At 52.1% G+C, this 19,369-nt stretch overlaps 3 protein-coding genes across 7 annotated transcripts in view; 1 reads left to right on the top strand and 2 right to left on the bottom strand.

Moving 5' to 3' along the window:
* Nucleotides 1–1,212: 1,212 nt before the first annotated feature.
* Nucleotides 1,213–4,376, bottom strand: PSMD9 (proteasome 26S subunit, non-ATPase 9). Its single transcript, XM_062009911.1, has 6 exons — nucleotides 4,216–4,376; nucleotides 4,039–4,141; nucleotides 3,577–3,770; nucleotides 2,908–3,009; nucleotides 2,307–2,395; nucleotides 1,213–1,993 (listed from the first exon to the last, which is right to left on the bottom strand). The coding sequence occupies exons 1-6, from the start codon at nucleotides 4,327–4,329 to the stop codon at nucleotides 1,966–1,968; spliced, it is 630 nt and encodes a 209-aa protein (XP_061865895.1). The 5' UTR covers nucleotides 4,330–4,376; the 3' UTR covers nucleotides 1,213–1,965.
* A 1,724-nt stretch (nucleotides 4,377–6,100) lies between these two features.
* Nucleotides 6,101–11,423, top strand: HPD (4-hydroxyphenylpyruvate dioxygenase). 3 transcript variants are annotated; one of them, XM_010202784.2, is made up of 13 exons: nucleotides 6,101–6,121; nucleotides 6,867–6,929; nucleotides 7,541–7,645; nucleotides 7,842–7,884; nucleotides 7,974–8,056; nucleotides 8,188–8,277; nucleotides 8,405–8,508; nucleotides 8,672–8,749; nucleotides 8,915–9,077; nucleotides 9,344–9,415; nucleotides 10,082–10,204; nucleotides 10,352–10,468; nucleotides 10,590–11,001. In XM_010202784.2, the coding sequence occupies exons 5-13, from the start codon at nucleotides 7,976–7,978 to the stop codon at nucleotides 10,698–10,700; spliced, it is 939 nt and encodes a 312-aa protein (XP_010201086.2). In that variant the 5' UTR covers nucleotides 6,101–6,121; nucleotides 6,867–6,929; nucleotides 7,541–7,645; nucleotides 7,842–7,884; nucleotides 7,974–7,975; the 3' UTR covers nucleotides 10,701–11,001. The 3 variants fall into 3 exon arrangements, 1 of the variants encoding a protein (XP_010201086.2); XR_009819921.1 differs by lacking the exons at nucleotides 6,101–6,121; nucleotides 6,867–6,929 and adding an exon at nucleotides 11,306–11,423 and having other exon boundaries at nucleotides 7,617–7,645; nucleotides 10,590–10,756; XR_009819920.1 differs by lacking the exons at nucleotides 6,101–6,121; nucleotides 6,867–6,929 and adding an exon at nucleotides 11,224–11,423 and having other exon boundaries at nucleotides 7,617–7,645; nucleotides 10,590–10,756.
* Nucleotides 11,424–12,526: 1,103 nt separating this feature from the next.
* The window catches only part of SETD1B (SET domain containing 1B, histone lysine methyltransferase), a 52,003-nt gene continuing 45,160 nt past the window's right edge, over nucleotides 12,527–19,369 (bottom strand). For 2 of the 3 annotated variants that reach the window (XM_062010259.1, XM_062010260.1), the window contains exons 16-18: nucleotides 18,772–18,891; nucleotides 18,281–18,418; nucleotides 12,527–17,569 (exon numbers count right to left, since the gene is read on the bottom strand). In XM_062010259.1, the coding sequence (XP_061866243.1) occupies nucleotides 17,396–17,569; nucleotides 18,281–18,418; nucleotides 18,772–18,891 (432 nt within the window). In that variant the 3' untranslated portion in view covers nucleotides 12,527–17,395. The remainder of the gene's footprint in view (nucleotides 17,570–18,280; nucleotides 18,419–18,771; nucleotides 18,892–19,369) is intronic. The other variant, XR_009819939.1, reaches the window with a different exon arrangement.

Genomic DNA, 19,369 nt, shown 5'->3' with positions numbered 1-19,369 from the left:
CAGGAATCACCTGGCTGACAGGGCTGGCCTGACCCCCAGCCTCATTTCAAGAGCAGGACAGAAAGGTGGGGTTTTCTAGATCATCTCATCACAGGAGGCACAAACACAAAGGCCTGGAACAGTGTTTTTCCTCTCCTGGACTGGTATCTAGCCCCAGGTTTAAAAGCCAGCCAGAGCTGGGATCCCCAGACACATTTGCCAAGCACACAGCCCCTTGGAGGGCTGACATTCCAGCTGCAAATCCATACCCAGCTCATCACATACTTACACCTACATTCTGTTTCTTGGGGAGAAAAGAGGGGCAGATTGCAGCTGTGGGTACAGCCACATCTTCAGGAACTGCAGCAGCACTACAAACACATCTCCCTCCCCCTTCTGCCAGAAAAACCCCAGAAGTCTCCCCAGCCTGACACATGCATTAAGGATTCTTGTTTTACACCCATCTGTGGAGACTGTGGTCCCCTGCAGAGACTCACCTCATCCCTCCTGCAGAACAACCCCCTCCACGGGGGTTCTTGCCTTGTAACCAGACAGGGATATCCCACTGCTTCCCAGAGGGATTTCCTGGGGGATCTGGGAGATGCTTTTGTGGGTCACAGTGCCTGGGGAAGGTGGGCAGCAGAGGTTTCACCTCACAGCTGCTCTGGGAAAGCCAGGCAGGGTTCACAGGGTCCCCAAACACCTCCCATGCTCAGTTATTCCTCAACAAAAGAGATGGAGCAACACAATGCCACATTGCAGCCCTTTTAAAGTCACTTGGAAGATGAGGGGAGACTGCTGTGAGAGGGATTACTGAGATACAATCTCACCCAAGGCACCGGGCCAGGGGCTGCTGCAGCAGCCAGGGGGATCACTGAGCAGGGAGCTCTGCTTTGAAGTCTTACCACTTCAGTGAGATCTTGCTCTGTTGGGACTGGATGCTGGAACACAAACACTGAGTAAAACATAGTTTAACAGAGAACCCCCAGTGATTTCAGTCTGGGGTTTAGGTCACTTTCTCAGTGTTATTTCAGGTCTGGTTAATAACAATTAGAATGGAATCACTCCTGATGTGTTGCTTACACCACACCCTGCTCATGAGCACTGATGAAAGGCTTGTACCTGACCTGGGCTTTGGCTCTGGAAGGTCAGGAGGCCATGACTTTGTGCAGATCTGTGTTTAACCCACCCAACCTGGCCCCGGAGTATTGCCCAAAATAACAGCTTCTAGAATGGAAAGAGGCATTACTGGGGTTTATTGTTTTGGGAAGTTCAACTGGAAACAAGCTTCAAACCAACCAACAATCCTCAAAATCTCCTCAAAGAGTTCCCACACAAAGCAAGTTTTTTAAACACTGAGGAGCCAGCTTCAGGGTCTTGTAATCACAACTACACGAACTACTGAAAGTAAATCAAAGTAGAATTATAACCCCTGTCCCTTGTCTCATTTAACTTAAAACAATCAGGTGTTCCAAAGCTTCATCATGTTCAGTGACTTCACAACTTGTGGTAAGATAGGGAAGTAGCAACTTTGAGCAATTCCTGACTGTAACCTACTCTGAAAGACACTGAGAAGAGCTGCAGGAGTTTTTAGCATCTGTTACGAGATGCTCAGGGAGGGATTCCGAGAAAAAAACAAAATGAATGTTCTATTATCACCAGGTTAAGAGTTTCTCATGCTCTTTAGAGCCTGTATCAAATGAGGTTTGGGTCTTTCTATTGCCTCGTGCCAAACTGACACAAGGTGTTAAGAGATGAAGCCACCTCTTGCAGCTCTGCAAGCGACTGCTGACCAACCAATGCAGATCTGAACTGCAGGCAGGCCCTGCTTTGTCAGAACCTCTGCAGAAGGCTCTGCAAGTCAGGCACCCAGAGGCCATATCCTCTGCAACAAGCTTCAGTAAAAACATACAGGGAAATCTTCAAACCAGCTCAGAGTCCACAAAGCAGGCACAAACTTCAGCTTTATTGTTTTCCAAGGAATGGTCATCTTTGCAAGGGGACGATGTTGCAGCTGAAAGAGAAGGAAACAGTAAAGTCTCAGCTCTCAAATGTGCACAGAAACTCTGACGTGGCATCAATCAGATCCACCACAACCCTGTTCCATTGGTCTCCTGGACAAAACAGTCACTGAGCCTTTCCTCTCTGTGCTCACATTTGACACAACTCCCCTCCCCATACCTCTGTGCAAAACTGACAGCTTCCAGCTCTCAGCTGGCACCTGCCAGAAAACTCTTGTCAGAGCAGAGAGCTGACCTGGCTGCAGGAAACGTGCTCTGAGCAGGGAGAAAGCCTCATCCCTTCCAAGAAGTGAAACAGCAGCTTACCCCAGGAGGCCTTTCCCAGCCCAGCGCTTCGGAGTCAGCCCCACATGCACTTTTTTGCCGCTGCGGATCACAGTCACGCTCAGGGGGCTCTGAAAGGGAGATTAACAACAAGAAGAGAACTAAAATAGATAGCAACATTCCAGCACCAAGTCAATTCTCTTTTTCCTTCTTTTGCTGAAGCACCAGGAGAACATCAGGCCCAGGGTGGGCTGTTCTTCAGCAGCGCCCGTTCCCACCCCTGCGGCCAGGTCTGAAAGAAGAGTGTGTTTTGTGTGAGACATCCCCAGGAGATTCCTCTATGAAGCATTTGATGGCTGTGGCAGCTGCTCTGGCCAAAGGCAGCTCAGCAACACAGCCTCCTGCTGCAGGGCATCCCCAGGGGAGAACAGTCAATTTGATGTTCACAGCAAAGAGCACACACACCTCTCAGCTCTCTTCTGTCCAGCAGGAATTAGCTCACTGCTGTGAGAGAACAAGGCCACAAGAGCACAGACTGAGTCTGACATTGTCTCTGACACGGAGATGATGATCCCAGAGATTCCAGTTCCACACAAAAAGCTGTGGCTAACAGAGAAGGCAGTGAGAGCAGAAATGAGCTCACCCCTTGGCTGTGCTGCACCACCGTGGCGATGTTCTGCAGGTTCTGGAAGTTGTTTATGTTGACAGAACCAAACTCCACAATCTCATCATCGACCTGAAGTCCCTGGACAGAGAGACAAAGAGGAGACATGAGCATCTGCCTTCTCCAAAGCAAGTTAATACCACAGGAGCTTCACCTTCCACTCAGCCACGTGGAGAGAGATGTGCTCCAACACTACTTCTCTCACCATTTAGCCAACTGAACTGCATCTCACCTCCCCCCTGTCCTTAGACAGAAGGAAGTCCTCACTCATCTCTCCTGTTTCATGGGAAGATAAATACTGAGGCTGCAATGCTCAGTGAGGCCTGGTAGGAGCTGTGTGGTGCAGCCATACAGCTGAGAACTGTACACTGTACCTGCCAAGTGACCAGGCTACTCATGGGACAGCATGACAAAGAAATAAAAGCAGAGGAGCCTAATCAAACCTTCAACTTACTCCCAGTTATTAGCAAGAGAGAGACTCCTAGAATGGTGGGGTGGGAAGGGCCCTGCAGAGCTGCTACAGCCCCAGTCCCAGGTTTGGAAACCTCCCAGGAAAGAGCCCCCACATCCTCCCTAAAGCAAAACCACCTGCATTTCTCTTTGTGCCCAGAAGCCTTCCCCAGGGGCTGCCAAACGCCGCCAGCTCACCGAGATACTGGCAGGAGACCCCGGCGTCACGGCGTTCACCCTGGCAAAGGCCTGGGGGAGGCTCTGCTTGTGGCCCATGGCCTCAGCCAGCGCCTCTGCCTCGTCCCTCGCATGTTTCTCCTTCTCCCGGGCGTGCAGCTGGTGCAGAGCTTCCTCCACCTGCTTCATCAGGGCCTTGTGATCATTCTGCAGACCTGCAGGGGAGGTGGGGGGGCGTCACCATGGGCAGCCAGCGGAGCAGCACAGGGTTGTGCCCAGGGGCCGTTCCTCAGTGCAGGGCTGTGCCCAGGGGCCGTTCCTCAGCGCAGGGCTGTGCCCAGGGGCTGTTCCTCAGCGCACCCTCGCGGCTGGGAGCTGGCGGTAGGCGGCGCTCGGGGGGGCGTCCGGCCCCCCGCGGCCCGGCTGGGCGCGTTCGCGGCCGCCGGGGAGCGCTCCCCCGGCCCCGGCCCGACCCCCACTCACAGACGATGTTGTGCCGGGCGGTTCGCACTTGGTAGAGGTCGATGTCGTCGCGGGGAAACCCCTCCGCGTCCACCAGCGCCTCGTGCATCCCGACGCCCTTTTGCTGCGGGGCAAGAGGCGGCCGTGAGCCGGCGAAGCGGCACCGCTCCCCCTCCCCCCGCCCCCCGCCGCACTGACGGCGTCCAGCAGCTCGTAGTAAGCCTTGATTTGCGCCTCCACCGCGTCCTTCCGCCGCACCAGCTGCTGCACGTCCCGCACGGTCAGCGGACGGCTCTCCCCGGGCTGCGCCATCGCTACGGCGGACGGCGGCCGGCAGCGGACAAACGGCGTCGCGTCACGGCGGCGGGGGCGGGACAGAGCGAGCTCGGGGGCGGGGCCAAGGTCGGGGGGGGGCGGGATAAGGCGGGTGGGCGTGGTTATGGGCGGGGCCAACACCGATGGGCGGGGCTATAATCGGGGGTGGCTTACATAGATGGGCGTGGTTACAGTCGGGGGCGTGGCTAAGATCGGTGGGCGTGGTTTCACTTGGGGCGGGGCTAACGCTGGCAGGCGTGGTTACAATGGTCTATGGCTGGTGGGCGGGGCTATGGGCGAGGGGCGTGGCTACTGTTGGTGGGCGGGGCCACGGGCGCTGCGCGGGGCAGCGGGGCGGGTGCGGGTGTAAGGTGCCAGCAGTGACGGTGTCGTTAGGTGGTACCGTGATGGCTGTGACACGCAGTGACACAGTAGTGCCACGGCGTGGTACCGCGGTGGCGGTCACATGGAGTGGTACCGTGATGGCGGTGACACGCAGTGACACAGTAGTGCCATGGCACGGTACCGTGATGGCAGTGACATGGAGTGGTACCGTGATGGCGGTGAGCTGCAGTGAGACGGCGGTGGCTGTGACACAGCTCTGGTGGTGGCACAGCGCTGTCGCTGCCATAGGGTTGTGCAGCTGTGAGCGTGGCCCTGCTGCTGGCCCTGCTTCAGCCTGTGCCTCAGCACATGTGCCAGGGCAGTGCATGGCACCCATGTCCCCTGGGGAGTGTGGCAGCAGGTGACAGAGCCCCACACCAGAGTCAGGACACTCCACCCCAGCCAGGGTGAGGGAACCCTGGCACGGGCTGCCCAGGGAGGGTGTGGAGGCTCCTTCTCTGTCAGTCCTCAAAACTCACCTGGACACGTTCCCATGTGACCTGATCTAGGTTGGACTTGCTTTGGCAGGGGCATTGGATTAGATGATCTCTAAAGGTCCCTTCCAACCCCTACCATTCTATGATTCGATGACCAACACACCCTTTTGTTTGTCCTCTGTCCCACTGGCACCCACCCAAACCCCCACGCTCATCCTCCCCCATCCCACCCAGGCTCTAACTCATCCTCTCTCCCAGCCATGGCCTGGACACATGTCTGGACTCTGCACACAAACTGTCCTGGCTCAGCATTGGCTGCCACGGGACACGTCCCCCATGAAGGGGTGAACGCCCGCAGGGGCAGGCGGCTGGGCTGGGAGGGATGTGCTGCTGTGGTTACATCACCCCACCGTGGCCCCAACGCACATGGCGGGGGCAGGGAGGTTTTGCTGTGGCTTAGCAGACTCCTGCACCACAGAGCCTCACACATTGCACACTCACCACCCTACTTGTCTAACCCTGTGATGTGACAGACAGGCTCCAGAAAGCTGCCCACAGGACGGTGCTCCCAGGGTAAACCAAACACGTCCCTGGGTCACAAATGCTTCAGGTTGGGGGTGGGAGAAGGTGGAGCTGAGGAGGAGCCTCTGGCGTCCCACCGGTATATCAAATGCCCTCCTGGACTCACGGTCTCTTGGCCGCTGTCACATCACCAGGTCACAAAAAATGGTGAGGGGAATGAATTCAAACATCTGCGGCTCAACAGATGTCTTGGGAGCTTTTCTGGGTTTAATCTCTGCTCGAATTCAGACGTTTTAGTGGCTGTGCTGGAAGCTGTGTGGAAGAGCTGTGCCTCAGACACTGACCTTTGGATTTGAGCCCCCTGGGGGCTGAGGTACCTTCCTGAACTAACAGCTCTCTTTTCTGATTCTTTCTTTCAGACATCTTACACAGACAAGGGAGAGAAGGTAAGAGCTGGTTCATGTCCACAGTCCTGCCCTGCTGCCTGGAACATCAGCCATGTCAATGCAAATGATATTCCTTCCTTACTCCTTGATTGCTTTGTAAAATCAGAAGCAAAACTGCTCTCTGGCTGGGCCACACAGGACATGGTTCCTCATTGTAAACCAGTGTTGATAGCGGAGACCTGTTTTCTTCTTCTTTCTGGTTCGGGAGGAGAGCAACACATGGGAGACATCGGGTATTTCCCTGGCAGCCCCAGTGCCTACGCAGAGCTCTCATTTGCTGCCACCTTTGTTTCCAAATGCTGCACCTCTTTGCCACCTTTTCCCCCTGTAAAGCGCTTTCCAAGCAGCTGGTGCACGTGGCAGGCGGCTGCCCAGCGCCACGGGTCGGACAGTGGTGGGGAACAGAGCAAAGGGGGATTTGTTCTGTGCTGCTGGTTGTGTAAGAGCGTGTCAGGGGAGAATTAATCTTTAACACCACAAAGGTCATGAGTGGGCAGCTCTGGGGGCTGCTCACGGGGAGCACTGGGACGGACGCAGCCCCGGGTGACCCAGGCCTTTGTGCCTGCAGCTGCACCTTCCTGCGGGACCTGACTGAAAGCGCTTTGGAAAATCATTGTTTCGGGGCAGCAGCTGAGGTTTCGCCCAGTTAATTTGGATGCATTGACAGGAGAGAGGTTTGAGGGGTTGCAGCCACCACTTCTCCCTGCTCCAGCAGCTCTCAGCCCTGTTCTCTCATTCCCTTTAGCCCCTGCGAGGCCGCTTCATTCACTTCCACTCCATCACCTTTTGGGTCGGCAATGCCAAGCAGGTGAGAGGCTGTGGGCAGCTGGGCACGTGTGACAGCGGGTGCTGGCCGTGGGGGACAGCGCTGGCACGGCCCCGGGGAGCCTTGCGCAAGGCGAGGGGCGGCTGCCGGGGGTGTGTGCAGGAGGGGGCTGGGAAATGCAAAGGGCACCCGTGGCACTGAGCCACTGAGCCGTGGCCACCAGCTGCAGAGCTGACAGGGCATCACGGTAGCTGCTCTCTATCTCTTGCTGTGGACTGGAGAGTTAAAAGTTCCCTCAGCTTCTAACCTGAGCTGCTTTTTGCCCAAATGGGCAGATGACCAGGAGACAGGCAGAAAGGTTCCCCCTCAGCATCGGGTCCCTGCCTGTTGATGGCTGTGTCCCAGCCCTGAGCTCACTGTCCTCCCTGCCCCTGGCCAGCAGCTCTTCCCACTCAATCTGGGTTTTTTTCCCCCAGTGTGGATCCACACACACACACACACACATGTGCATGTGTGACATGTACACACCATGGTGGCTGTTCCCCACGGGCTGGTGGGTACTGCCCTGGCTGGGGGGTCCCTGGGGAGCCCTGTGAGACCTGGGGGCTTCTGGCACTGCAGCCTCACCCGGGGTGGCTCTCACCTGCTCACAGGCTGCATCCTACTACTGCAACAAGCTGGGGTTTGAGGAGCTGGCCTACCGGGGGCTGGAGACTGGCAGCAGGGAGGTGGTCTCACATGCCATCAAGCAGGACAAGGTAAGGGGGCTGGTGCACCTTGCAGAGGTGCCAGGGCAGAGGTTGGGGGAAGATGAGCCGATGACAGGCACGTGGGTGCTGACAAAACCCAGTTTGCAGCATTAAACCCTCTGCCTGCAGTGCTCCTGCCCCAGGTTGGGGCTGTGGCCACGCTGCTGCTTCTCCATCCCTCACCTCTCCTCCTCTTCCTTGCCAGATTGTGTTTGTCCTCTCATCTGCTCTCAACCCAGGGAATGAGGGTAGGTGCCATGGGGGGATGGAGGGGGAAATGGCTGTGGTGGAGCAAAGCACCTCTGCTAATGCTCATGGCTGCTCTTGCTCTGGGCAGAGATGGGGGAGCACCTGGTGAAGCATGGTGATGGTGTGAAGGACATTGCCTTTGAAGTGGAGGACTGTGACTTCATTGTGCAGGTAGGCAGCCCCTCTGCTCCCTCCTGCACCCACTCCAAAATGGGGAGGGGAAGCTGGGAAGGGCCTGTGGATGTTTTCCACCAGCTCCAGGAACAGCTGTGGCAGGATGGGGTCTCTCTCCTTCTGCCCAGAAAGCCAAGGAGCGTGGAGCTGTGGTGGTGAAGGAGCCCTGGGTGGAGGAGGACAAATTTGGGAAGGTCAAGTTTGCGGTGATCCAGACGGTAAGCAGCGGGGCAGCTGTGGAGGCTGAGCCCCCCGTGCCAGAGCTGGGTCTGTGGGAGCAGGCTGGACCCAGGAGGGCCCCAAAAAAATGAGGTCACCATGCAACTGCTTTATCCTCTCTCACAGTACGGTGACACCACACACACCTTGATAGAAAAGATCAACTACAAGGGCCTCTTCTTACCCGGGTACCAACCACCCCTCTTCAAGGACCCCTTGCTGCCAAAGCTGTGAGTACTTTCCAGAGGGTCCTGCGTGGCTCTTTGTCACCATGTGCCAGTGGGTTGTCTCAGCAAGGAGCCAGACAGGTCCCCAACACCTCACTCCAGAGCCCCCCACACCACAGGATGCCCCTGAGCCCAACTGAGAACCACCCCTGGCTTCCTCCCACAGACCAAGTGCCAAGCTCAGCTTCATTGACCACGTTGTGGGGAACCAGCCTGACTTCCAGATGGTCCCAGTGGCAGACTGGTAAGAACGGGGAGGGCTGGCAGGAGGTGGGATAAAGCAGCAGCACCACTCTACTGCTCTCATCCCCTCCAATGTCAGCAGCTAAGGCTCATCAAGCCAGAGCAGAGGCTCATTAGTGTGGGGACAGAGCAAGGGACTTGAACATGCCCTTTGTGGCCTGGGCAGGTACCAGAAGAACCTGCTCTTCCATCGGTTCTGGTCAGTGGATGACAAGCAGCTGCACACCGAGTTCAGCGCCCTGCGCTCCATCGTGGTCACCAACTATGAAGAGACCATTAAGATGCCCATCAATGAGCCAGCCCTTGGCAAGAGGAAATCCCAGATTCAGGTGAGCACACGCTGCTGGTTGATGCATCAGGCTGCCACTGCCTCCAGCAGGGCTTTGGTGAAGAACAAAAGGACCTAGTGGTCAGTGATTGAGAGCCAATGCAGATGTGTTGTTCTAAGGTGGCTCTCTGGAAGGCAGCCCTGGCTCTGGCTGGGATCTGAGAAGGGCTGTCAAACTCTGGAGAGCTGCCTGGACAGAGCTGGTTTACCCAATTTCACCAGTGTAGCTGTGCTGCTGCTCAGGCAGTGACATTTCTTTATCTGTAGGAATACGTCGACTACTACGGAGGGGCCGGAGTCCAGCACATCGCCCTCAACACCTCTGACATCATCTCAGCGGTGAGTGCAGCCCCAGGCAGCTCCCTGTCCCAGCCTGCTCTGTCTCACCCCAACCAACCAGGCATGGCCCTTGTCACAGGGTGGTGGTGGTGGACTATGACCCCCATCAGGGTACAAGGACTCGGGCAGGCTGAGCTTTGTGCTGTGGCTGTCTTATAACCAGGATCAACTGCCCAGTGAGTCACTGGAAATGGACCTGCCTGCACCTGCGAGCTGCTGGCAGAGGCTCGTCCCTCCAGCTTAAAGCAACTGGGGTCTGCAGGGACCCTGATGGGATGTGCTGTCCTTGGGGGTGACTGGTGGGGAGCTCAGGCGACCTGGGCTACTGGGCTGAGCCACCATAGCCCATCACTCACTTAAGCCTGGGCAGAGGCTGGTCTGGAGTGAGCCCAGCTGCTGTTGAGAACTTGGTTTTGGGCTCTTCTCCAAAGGGCCTCCAGAAGTATTGGGGGTCAGAGTGGGATGAAGCATCCTTGCTCAGTGGCCGACTCTAAGCATTGCCTGGAGAGAGTATCTTGGGCCCTCCCATTCCTAGTGCCCAAAGTCAGGAGCTGGGACATGTCCCCACGCACAAGGTTGGCCAACACCAGCCCTCCTGCTACAGCCTCTTGGCTTCACAAACAAGCCCCAAGCCTGACCCGTGCTGGGGTCTCCCCTGCCTTGCAGATCACCAACCTGAAGCAGCGGGGCATGCAGTTCATGGATGTGCCATCCAGCTACTACCAGCTGCTGCGGGAGAGGCTGAAAACTGCCAAAATCAAAGTGAAGGAGAACATCGACAAGCTGGCGGTGAGTCCGTCCAGCCTGAGAGGGAAAAGGTTTGCCCAGGGCTGGCCCAGCTCCCCAGAATGTCTTGCAGAGATGTGGGTGATGCAGAGGGTTCCTCTTGCTCCTCTGTTGCTCTTTATGAGTTGTTGCCCTGTGTCTTTCCTCCAGGAACTGAAAATCCTGGTGGATTTCGATGAGAAAGGCTATCTGCTCCAGATCTTCACCAAACCAGTCCAAGACAGACCCACGGTCTTCCTGGAAGTCATCCAGCGACACAACCACCAGGTTGGTTTGGGGATTTCACATCGATTTTGGCTTTGGCACCTCAAAGCCATCCAGCAGCATCCCTCAGACAGCTCTTGGTGCTGCCCTTTGTGAGCTGATGACCCCGTTGTGGTCTCCGCAGGGTTTCGGTGCCGGGAACTTCAAGTCTCTGTTTGAAGCGATAGAAATGGATCAGGATGCAAGAGGAAACCTCACAGTCCTGGAGCCCAACGGGGAGACCAAGCGCATCTAGAGGGGTGGCAGCCAATGTTGCCCTCACAAACCAACCAGGAAACGGCTGATGTCTTGGTAAATAGCCCAGACTTAAGTGTCATAAACCCAGGGAAGCTGCTGCCAAGTTGGAGATGTAAAAGAATTCACCACCTACCTCTGGAGCTGCCCTCGGTGACTTGTGGGGAGGAGGAGCGTGGGAAATGGCAAACACGCTCTTCAAAAGCAGTTTAATCAGATCCAAACCACCCAATTCTTAACAAAGGGCAGAGTTAAAGCACGTGCCAAAGACATGCAGCTATGGAGGGAGACAGAAGAAACAACTGAGAGGGCTTAAATTTAGTCTGTCCCAAGCTCTCTGTTAATTTGAGCTCCATGGGAAGCTGCGGGAGGGAAGCAGGGAGGTGTTTGCCTCTCTGTGCATCTCCATTTGTAAGCTTTTAATTGCTTGTAGACTCAGTCTTGAATTTGCTGAGATTAAACACATTGTTTTAAGGTAACTACAACAATCTGGAATGAGACTTAATCGAATTTACATGTTTCAGCCTTCCCAAGGCAACGCAGTCTTGCTCCAGTACCTGTACATTCCTGAATTAATGAAGAGTTTGGGTTTCTCCCATGTTTCAGGACCTAATTGTTGGCCTTGGCAGCAATTCCTTGGCTCAGATTGGAGCTGCATGTGCAAAGTCACCCTCTGGCCATTGGTCTGGTGTTGTCACTGTCCTTTGTACGAGGACTTTCCCCACCGACACAATAAAACCCTTTTCTGTCACAGCTCGAGTGTCTGGTAAGTTAATGGTGTCAGGGCTGAAGCCTCTCTCCCCTCTGTTCACTGTGGCTGCTGGTCAAACGCTCCCCAAGGAGGCTTCAGACCTCAGTACATGACTGCTGAAGCACATCTTGGGGTCTCTGGTGCCCAGGGGTCTCCCCACTATCACACATCTGCCCTCCAAAGCCCCGCTTCACCCACCACGGCTCCCCCTTTCCCAACATCAAGGCTGCTCAAGGCTTGAGCAGCCCTTCTGGCCCCTCTCCAGGCTGAGCCTTCTGCCCCACACCAGCCCTGCGGGGTTTGGCTCTCTCCAGCCACCGTGGTCAGCTTCAGGAGCCAAAAAGTTACCTCCAGCACAGGGTCTCTCCTCCATTTCCTCCTTAGCAGCCACTCTGTTTACCTCTGCTCTGGGTATCTCTTTTGACCAAGCTCAGAGAGGCCACTTTGAGCAGCATCTCACTCAGGCAGCCACAGCCCCAGCGAGGGAGGCTGGAGGGGCACCGGGCTGGCTCCAGGCTGGGAGGATTTAATCCACCTCAGCAGCTCCCCCTCTCCTGTAAACCACGGGCAACAGAATTCATTTCAGATTTGAAGAGACTCATTTCAACAGAAAGAGAACCCAAAGGGCCTCCCAGCCCTGACAGTCTCATGGCATCACCTGAACCTCCCTTCCTAAGTTAAGGGTTCTCACCTCCATAAAGGTAACAAAACAAAACAGATGTGAACTCAGGAAAAGCAGAGCTGAGGCTGAAGGAGCAGGGACTCCTCACCCACCCAGGCAGCACTGCTGAGGCAGGTGGGGCCAAGGTCTGCCTGTGCTTCAGCTCTTAAAGGCTCTAAGGACTTTTACTACTGAGACAACTTCATAAACTTAAATCACTCACATATTTCTTACTTAACATTACTTAAAGTCACTTTCTGCTCACCAGACTGAATAAACTCTGCTGAAAATCCATTCTTTGGACTGCTCTTTTCCTGGGTCTGGTTCATCAAGCTCTCAGGGTGTTGAGAGCTGCCCTGGCTACACATTAAGCACAACATGATTTGGTTTTTTTTCTGTAAGAAAAGTCAGTATATTTATGGTTTGCTTTATAAAAGTTACTATAATACAATGGTACATAGTATTCAATTCACAAAAATATGAACAAATATATACAGCATGACACATCCACAACAAAAACACTTTCTTCAAAACAAGATACATACTGGTGACAGATTCTATATGCACAAACATCCCTAAATTCATAAACTTGCTTAACGAAAGAAAAAGCAGAAATCCTAAATCTCCACAAGCAGAGGTGGTTTGGAAGGAACTTAACAAAAACTGCATTTTCGTTTTTCCACGTGTTGCAAACCATTCTAGAACCCTGCCCCCTTTTAAAGGAGGCCCTTTGTTTAATTAAAACAACCTGTTGCTGGAACCAGAAAACCACAAGGGTTGGGGAGCTGGGTGTTGTTCCATTTCGTTTGCCTTTCAAACTGCCCCGTGTTGTCGATTAGAGTGTCCCGTTCGATGTGTTTCTTTTCCCTTGGACAAATACTACAGTGGCAATTAAGGAGGAAACTCATAAAAACAAAACAAATATTAAATGGAAAAGAATCCAGTTGCAAACTCACTTAAATACATTTTAGGTTGTCTATTAGACTGTACACATTTCCTCGCTTGAAATAAATAGATTTTGCACATTTCAGATGGGGAGGGGTTGGGGGAGGGAGAGAAGCCGCCTTCACTTGGCAAGTTTTTTTTTTGTCTTCAGTTTCTTAATGCTTCTAATTCCATCTATTTATTTGACAAAAGGAAAACAACCCCACATTTGTACAGAATTTACATTATACAAAGCTTGACACAAGCTGTAAAGGCCACCAGCTCCTTTGCTATCCTCAGTCCTTCTTCCTCCCCATCTCCCCGACAACAGTTTAAGGAGCTGGGATCTGTTTAAAAAGAACTCCAAATTACAATAGTCACCTTTAATAAATTATTTACATGCTCTTGAAGTACAAAGAAATCAGCAAAAAAATTTCAACATGTTTCTACAAGAAACGGTGTTTGAAGAGAAGATTCTTGTGTTTGCCTATGTACAGAGGATGCAGGGCTGATACTTCAAAATCCTTTTCTTTTTCCCTTGTTATTTTATACAGAAATGCACTGAAATGATCCCTGAAAAAGGTCACAAAAACCAGAACTGAAACTACTGTATACTCTGCTGGAGTTTAAAAATGCTTTTGTCTTCTGGTAGAAAGAAGCTGCTCTATACAATATAAATATCTGCAAGGTGAGCCCCTTACCCTCCTGGCCCCCTGAAAGTCACAGCACGCTCACAGGGACCAACCTGGGATGGCAGACAGGGGAGGGAACTGAAGGGATGGATGAAGGTGTTGGGATTTGGGAGCACAGAGTGTGCTCCCTCAAACACTCACTGCAGAGGCACCTCGAGCCCAGGCCAGTGGCACGGTGGGAAAATACACACTTGGGTCCCATTTCCACAACTTTTACACTATCCTCTTGGGTCACTTCACTCAGCAAGATACAGGGAGCACAGTCAATATCTCTCCTGTCTTAGGTTTCAATTTAACAGAAAACAAACTGGGGACAGGCTTCTCAGTGAAGAAAACTTCAGTCAATCTCTGTCAAGCAGCATGTGCTGGTGAGCTCCTTTTCCAGGCCTTGTCACTACTTCCATGGGGTGCCTGTGCTGACCGTGGGCTCTGGTCCAGGCTGGTGTGTGCCACACACCTTCTGCCTTTCTCCTCTCATCTCACCCCTCTCAAAGCATGAGCCAAAGTACCCAGAGGGATTAGAGAGGCATCTCCAGAGGGCTGCCTTCCAAAGCTGCAGGGCTGGCCTGCCCCATGAAACCCGCTGGCTCTCAGGGCTGGGGCAGCCACAGCGGCAGCTCGTGGAAATCAACTCAACCAGACCTAAAACTCTCACTGTAAAATTATCTGTTTTGGGGATGGGGCAGCTTCACAGTCTGAGACAAAAACTGCACAGGTAGGACTCTGCAAGCCAAGATCTAAGGGGAAGAAAAGAGAAGCCTTGGGTTTGATTTTGGTACCAGACTAATGGGATTTTTCACAAGTGCTGGTGGGCCCAACAGCTTTGTTCCCTCCTGGGGGGCTCCAGGAGCTCAGCTCTGCCAAGAACCCACATTATTTGTCTGAGATCCTAAAAAGGGATGGCTTACAGGCAGTTTCAGAAGTACCCAAGTCATTTAGGTGCTCACAGTCTTTGGCACACAAATCCCTTTGGTACTCCCAAAAACCCCGTGAAGGACTGCAACCCAATGATCTCATTTCAGAAGACCGTGACCTGCCTCCCTACATCTCCTCAACAAAGATTAAGGCAAACTACAGGGGCTGATCCCATCCAGAGCACACAGGTATGCTGGGAAATACAAAGCTGTCAGCAGGTAATTAGGGGCTGGGCCATTTAGGGTGTCTTTGCCCCCACAAAACCACCGTTAATGCACTGGTTTGAAGGATCAGAGAGGAAGAAACCCAACGGCGTCAGCAGAAGTGCTGCACGCAGGGGCTTCAGTTCTGAGACCCAGGACACTTCTGTGCATTTCCAAAGCTTGCAAAGTAAAAGGCCAAGCTGTAGAGATGCCAACTGGAGCGTCAACACAACAAGATGAACCTTATTGAACAATAAAGAAACTGAGCAGCTGGTTTAACTCCCAAATGCTCCTGCTCCTGCAGTTACAACCAACGTTCAATCACAGAAATCAGTTGTGCTTCTCATAATTTTAAGTTCTGGATCGTCATTACCCAATTGCTGGAGAGATTTATAAAGAGGAGCAGGGAGAAAACAACAGAACCAAACCAAACCCAGAGATGAGACTATGGACTGTTCAATCTCAGCAACAATCTCCTCGCCCTCAGACAGAAATACAGGTGGTATTAAGGCAGCTTGAAGCAGTCTGCGTGTTCCTGTTCTCTCAGGCCTTTTTGTCTGAAGAAGAAATTCAGATGAGAGGGGGTCTAACCTACATGAGGAGCTCAGCTCTGCAGGGTCTAACCTACATGAGGAGCCCAGCTCTGCAGTGTGGGGTTGCCAGGCCCACGTCACAGCTGAAAAAACTTCCAGGAAACTCTTTTGCAAGGTTGTAACTTCTGATCATGGAGCTGTGGTTGTACAGCAACCATCTCTGATTTTGAAAGGCTACAAGAAAACAGCTGTGCAATTTGTTCCATGGGGAGATATTTACTTATGCAGAAAATCTTCCCATCTCATAATGACATTGCAACTTCCCCTTATAAGCCAATTAAAAATGTCTTAGTTCAACTAACCTCTACTTTTAAAGCAGGAGAAATTCAAAGCAGGTTGAAACACTGATCCTGTCTGTACCTAAACTGTTGTGGAACAGTTCCAGATCACACCCAAAGAAGTGTTTCTTTGGTGTTTTGCCCCATTTTTTAACTGGAACCTCTCCAAGAACTGCAACCTTCACCTCAGCACATCTGCAAGGACAAAATGTGTCAAACAGATCATTCCAAATTTAGAGAAGATTTCATTTTCATGCTGTAGATGGGGGGGAGGGGGACAGGATTGCTCCCACAGTCTGCTCTTGGGGACACTTTTACCGTGCTCTTACTGGAGGGATGAGACCACCCCCTGCCAAGTTACTGAGTAACAGAGGGAGGAGAGTGGCACAGCACAGCTCGCTCCTATCACAGGAGGCATCTCCCACATTCAAGGACAGAGCAAATACTCCACTGAAAAATGCTGGAAGGGCAGGGAAATGCAGACAAAACAACAAGAAAAATGAGTATGAGACACACGCCAGCCTGTTTCCCAACTACAGGAAGAAAACTCTGTTCCAAAGGCGGGCTGCAGCGTACACTCACAAGGAAGGTGAGATTCCTACAGTGCAGACACGGGCTGAGTCCTCCACTTCAGCCTCACGCTTCTTTTTTGCACACAAAACAAACCAGTCTCCCAGAAACAGGTATCCCCAAAGGCCACAGGCTGGGCCACGATGCTACAGCTACACAACTGACTCGACTTCTTCCCAGTGATTGCAGGATCCAAGTGTTTCCCATGTATGGGTGGCAGAGGTTTTGATCCCCCGACATACCAGCATGGCCTGTGAAAATCAGAGATGAGCCCAAGGCGCTAAGTTGAGGTCTGTAGCTGACCTGGCTCTGCCCTGGGGTGTCTGGTGGAGGGGACTTGTTCAGGCTCATCCCTAAGGAAAAGGCAGGAAAGTTCACCTCTAGTCTTGTTGTGGACACATCTCCATACACACACACACCCCCAAGCACACACACACCCCCACTCACACACCCTCAAGCCTCTGGCTTGCTCTGTAACACCAACCTTACATTTATTTACAGCTTACTCTGAGAAATCTGTGCAATTTCAGCCAATCAAGCTCCCAACAAACCCCATATGGCATTTTCAGTCTCTGCTTCACATTTAAACGTTGAATGTCTTTTTTCAACCAACAAAACTGACGAGAAAAAGGTAGCAGCAATTACGGAAGGATGAAGGTTGATAACAACAGCTTTAAAAATAAAGGTACCATTATCCCACGAGGGAGCATTAATGTAGGGACTGGACAGAGAAGCTAGTGTTTGGATAGACCATGCCACAAAACGGTAATCACCTTTTTGTGTGCGTGTTGGATCTGAAAAGGAAAGAGCACCTGAAACATGAACAGTCCTGGTAAGCGTGTGCGCTTGTTGCTTTCATCCATGATCCTGGCAGAAGTGCGAAACTTGCTTGTTTGGGTTTTTTTCTTCTCTTGGGTTTTTTTTTCCTCTCTTTTTTTTTTTTAAATTATTTTTTTCCTTTTTAATTTTTTTTCTTCCTTTTTTTTCCCTTTTTTTTTTTGTTTTTTTTCCTCTTTTTGCTTTGTTTTTTTTTGGCAAAGTGCAACCAACACCTGGTTACCACAGTCCTGACACGGCCGAAGGTGCAAGTGTGACGAGAAACCTCAAGTTCAGTTCAGGGTTCCCCTGCAGTTCTCAGAGCCACATAGACACGGGATTTTTACATCCTCAATTGGAAACTTGTAGTCATAAGTAATTTCCTCATTCACATTGATGTGCTGTTTGGAGTAGATGACAATCTTCTTTTGAGACTCCACCGTGATGACTTTAGCGTAACAGTTTGGCTGCAAGGGTGACAGAACAGGTAAGGATTTAGGCTCCCCATAGCCACAGCTTCCCAGACTCCTCACAATTACTCCAAGCTAAAGTAGAGCCAAGTTAGTCATCTCCCCAGACAGTCTCAGCCACAATTCCAGAGTCTGAACCCAGGGGAAGCTGAGAGTGGCACAAAGCCAGAAAACAGAGCAGCCCTCCTTGTGCCTCCCCAAAGTATGCACACTCTGCTCATTTATGGTGCAAAAGAGCTGGGGTGATGCTCCTGCAAGTTGTCACAGGATAAGAGCAGCTCAACTAACGCTTAATAACTTGGTCAGACAGTCAAGTCTTTGAGTGTAGAACGCAGCACAGAGCAGAGGGGAAAGCAGCTTCTCTGCCTGCTGGAGCAGAGAATACTTACCCACGTGGACACTAGAAGGAGTCTGTCCCCTCAGAATAACAATGCTGACATTTGGTTTTAGTTGGGATAGGTTTGGACAGTGTCCCTCAACACAATCAGGATTGTGTGTGCACTCCATGCCCCTGCACGTTTCATTCCTCAGGTCTCTCAAATCTCTTTATGCTACTTTAGACTGTGATCTGCTCCTGCTCATTAACACTTAATCATAACCCTGTGGCCCCTGCTGCTGCTGAAACGTGGCCCCAGCCAAAGTCAGCAAGGACTCCATGGGTTTATCAGCATGTCAGAGTACAACTGCATGCAAAGATGTGACACTTACATTGCAGCTGTGATTAATGAACCGGGCGAAGTTGCCGCACTTGGTGGCATCGATGATGGTGTCGTGATCCACCCTGAACATGTAACTGCTGCCGATGCCCTCGTCCTCGTAGCGCTTCTCACGCATGTCAGCAATGACCTACAGGTTAAAAACCCATGTGTGGTGTCAGGACACACTGCAGAACATCTATGAGCAAAGACCTACACAACGCTCACCTGAGCTGGGCTTGTGCCACTCCACAGATACAGGATCCCCCACACTCCCCAGAGAACACACAGTGAAGACACAGAAGCTCAGGATGGGCTTCTGAAGAGTTCATCTCCCAAGGATCTGAGTGCTTAGTTTCTATGGGCTGTTGAAAATTCCACCCTTGGTACCACCAAACCACGTGCCAACCTCTGCCTAGCTCATGTAACTACCACAAGGACTCCAACCTCACTCATACCCAAGCACTTCTTTTGGAGCTGGTCTCACCCCTTGGTCCAGCTTACCTGCCTGATGTTCTGCCCCACGTATTCAATCACCATCTCATCAGCTGCAATGGGCTCCATAGCAAACAGTCCCCAGTCATGGATGTGGCTCTTGCAGAATTTTAGTTTTTTCTTTCGGAACTGTGTGAAGAGAAACCCCCCAAAACCCCAACCCTGAATTAGCCACAGCACAGAAAGAGCAAAGTCATCCCTGGGCCAGCACCTGCAGCATGCTCCAAGCCAGAAGCAGTGCTGACATACTTCAGCCTGACTGATTTTCCTTCTGTGACAGGAAGGCAGGACAGAGCCCATGGGAGGTCTCGTAGAGTCAGAGTACTTGAGGTTTTTACCACTGACCACACACTGGGAAGAACAGACCCTTTGAGGCCATAAGTCTCTGCTCTGCATAACCCTGCTGGTTCTGCCTAAGGCTCAAGCTCTGTAATTGAGATTGACTTGAAGCCATTTATTCACTGGCTCAAGTCCCTGTTTCTCACAAGTGAGCACACTGGCCTAAGTGTTGCGTTTTCCCTGTGACTGCTCTGTTCCTATTTCTTTAGTTAATTATCTGCATTACCTGCTGTATTAAGCTGTGTTTTTTAACCAAGATGTGTTACAT

The sequence above is a fragment of the Colius striatus genome, chromosome 17, assembly GCF_028858725.1.
Source record: "Colius striatus isolate bColStr4 chromosome 17, bColStr4.1.hap1, whole genome shotgun sequence".
Taxonomy (NCBI): Eukaryota; Metazoa; Chordata; class Aves; order Coliiformes; family Coliidae; genus Colius; species Colius striatus.
Note: the sequence above shows the minus strand (reverse complement) of the source record. Positions and strands in the feature narration are given on the sequence as shown.

What these genes read in the sequence shown, in the direction of transcription:
- PSMD9 (XM_062009911.1), bottom strand. Translation starts at nt 4,329, where the DNA reads ATGGCGCAGCCCGGGGAGAGCCGTCCGCTGACCGTGCGGGACGTGCAG. An exon ending in GGTCTCCTGCCAGTATCTCG is followed by an intron (nt 3,010 to 3,576) that starts GTGAGCTGGCGG and finishes CTCTCTGTCCAG; the next exon opens with GGACTTCAGGTCGATGATGA. An exon ending in TGGTGCAGCACAGCCAAGGG is followed by an intron (nt 2,396 to 2,907) that starts GTGAGCTCATTT and finishes TCTCCCTTTCAG; the next exon opens with AGCCCCCTGAGCGTGACTGT.
- HPD (XM_010202784.2), top strand. Translation starts at nt 7,976, where the DNA reads ATGGGGGAGCACCTGGTGAAGCATGGTGATGGTGTGAAGGACATTGCC. An exon ending in ACTGTGACTTCATTGTGCAG is followed by an intron (nt 8,057 to 8,187) that starts GTAGGCAGCCCC and finishes CCTTCTGCCCAG; the next exon opens with AAAGCCAAGGAGCGTGGAGC. An exon ending in AGAGGAAATCCCAGATTCAG is followed by an intron (nt 9,078 to 9,343) that starts GTGAGCACACGC and finishes CTTTATCTGTAG; the next exon opens with GAATACGTCGACTACTACGG.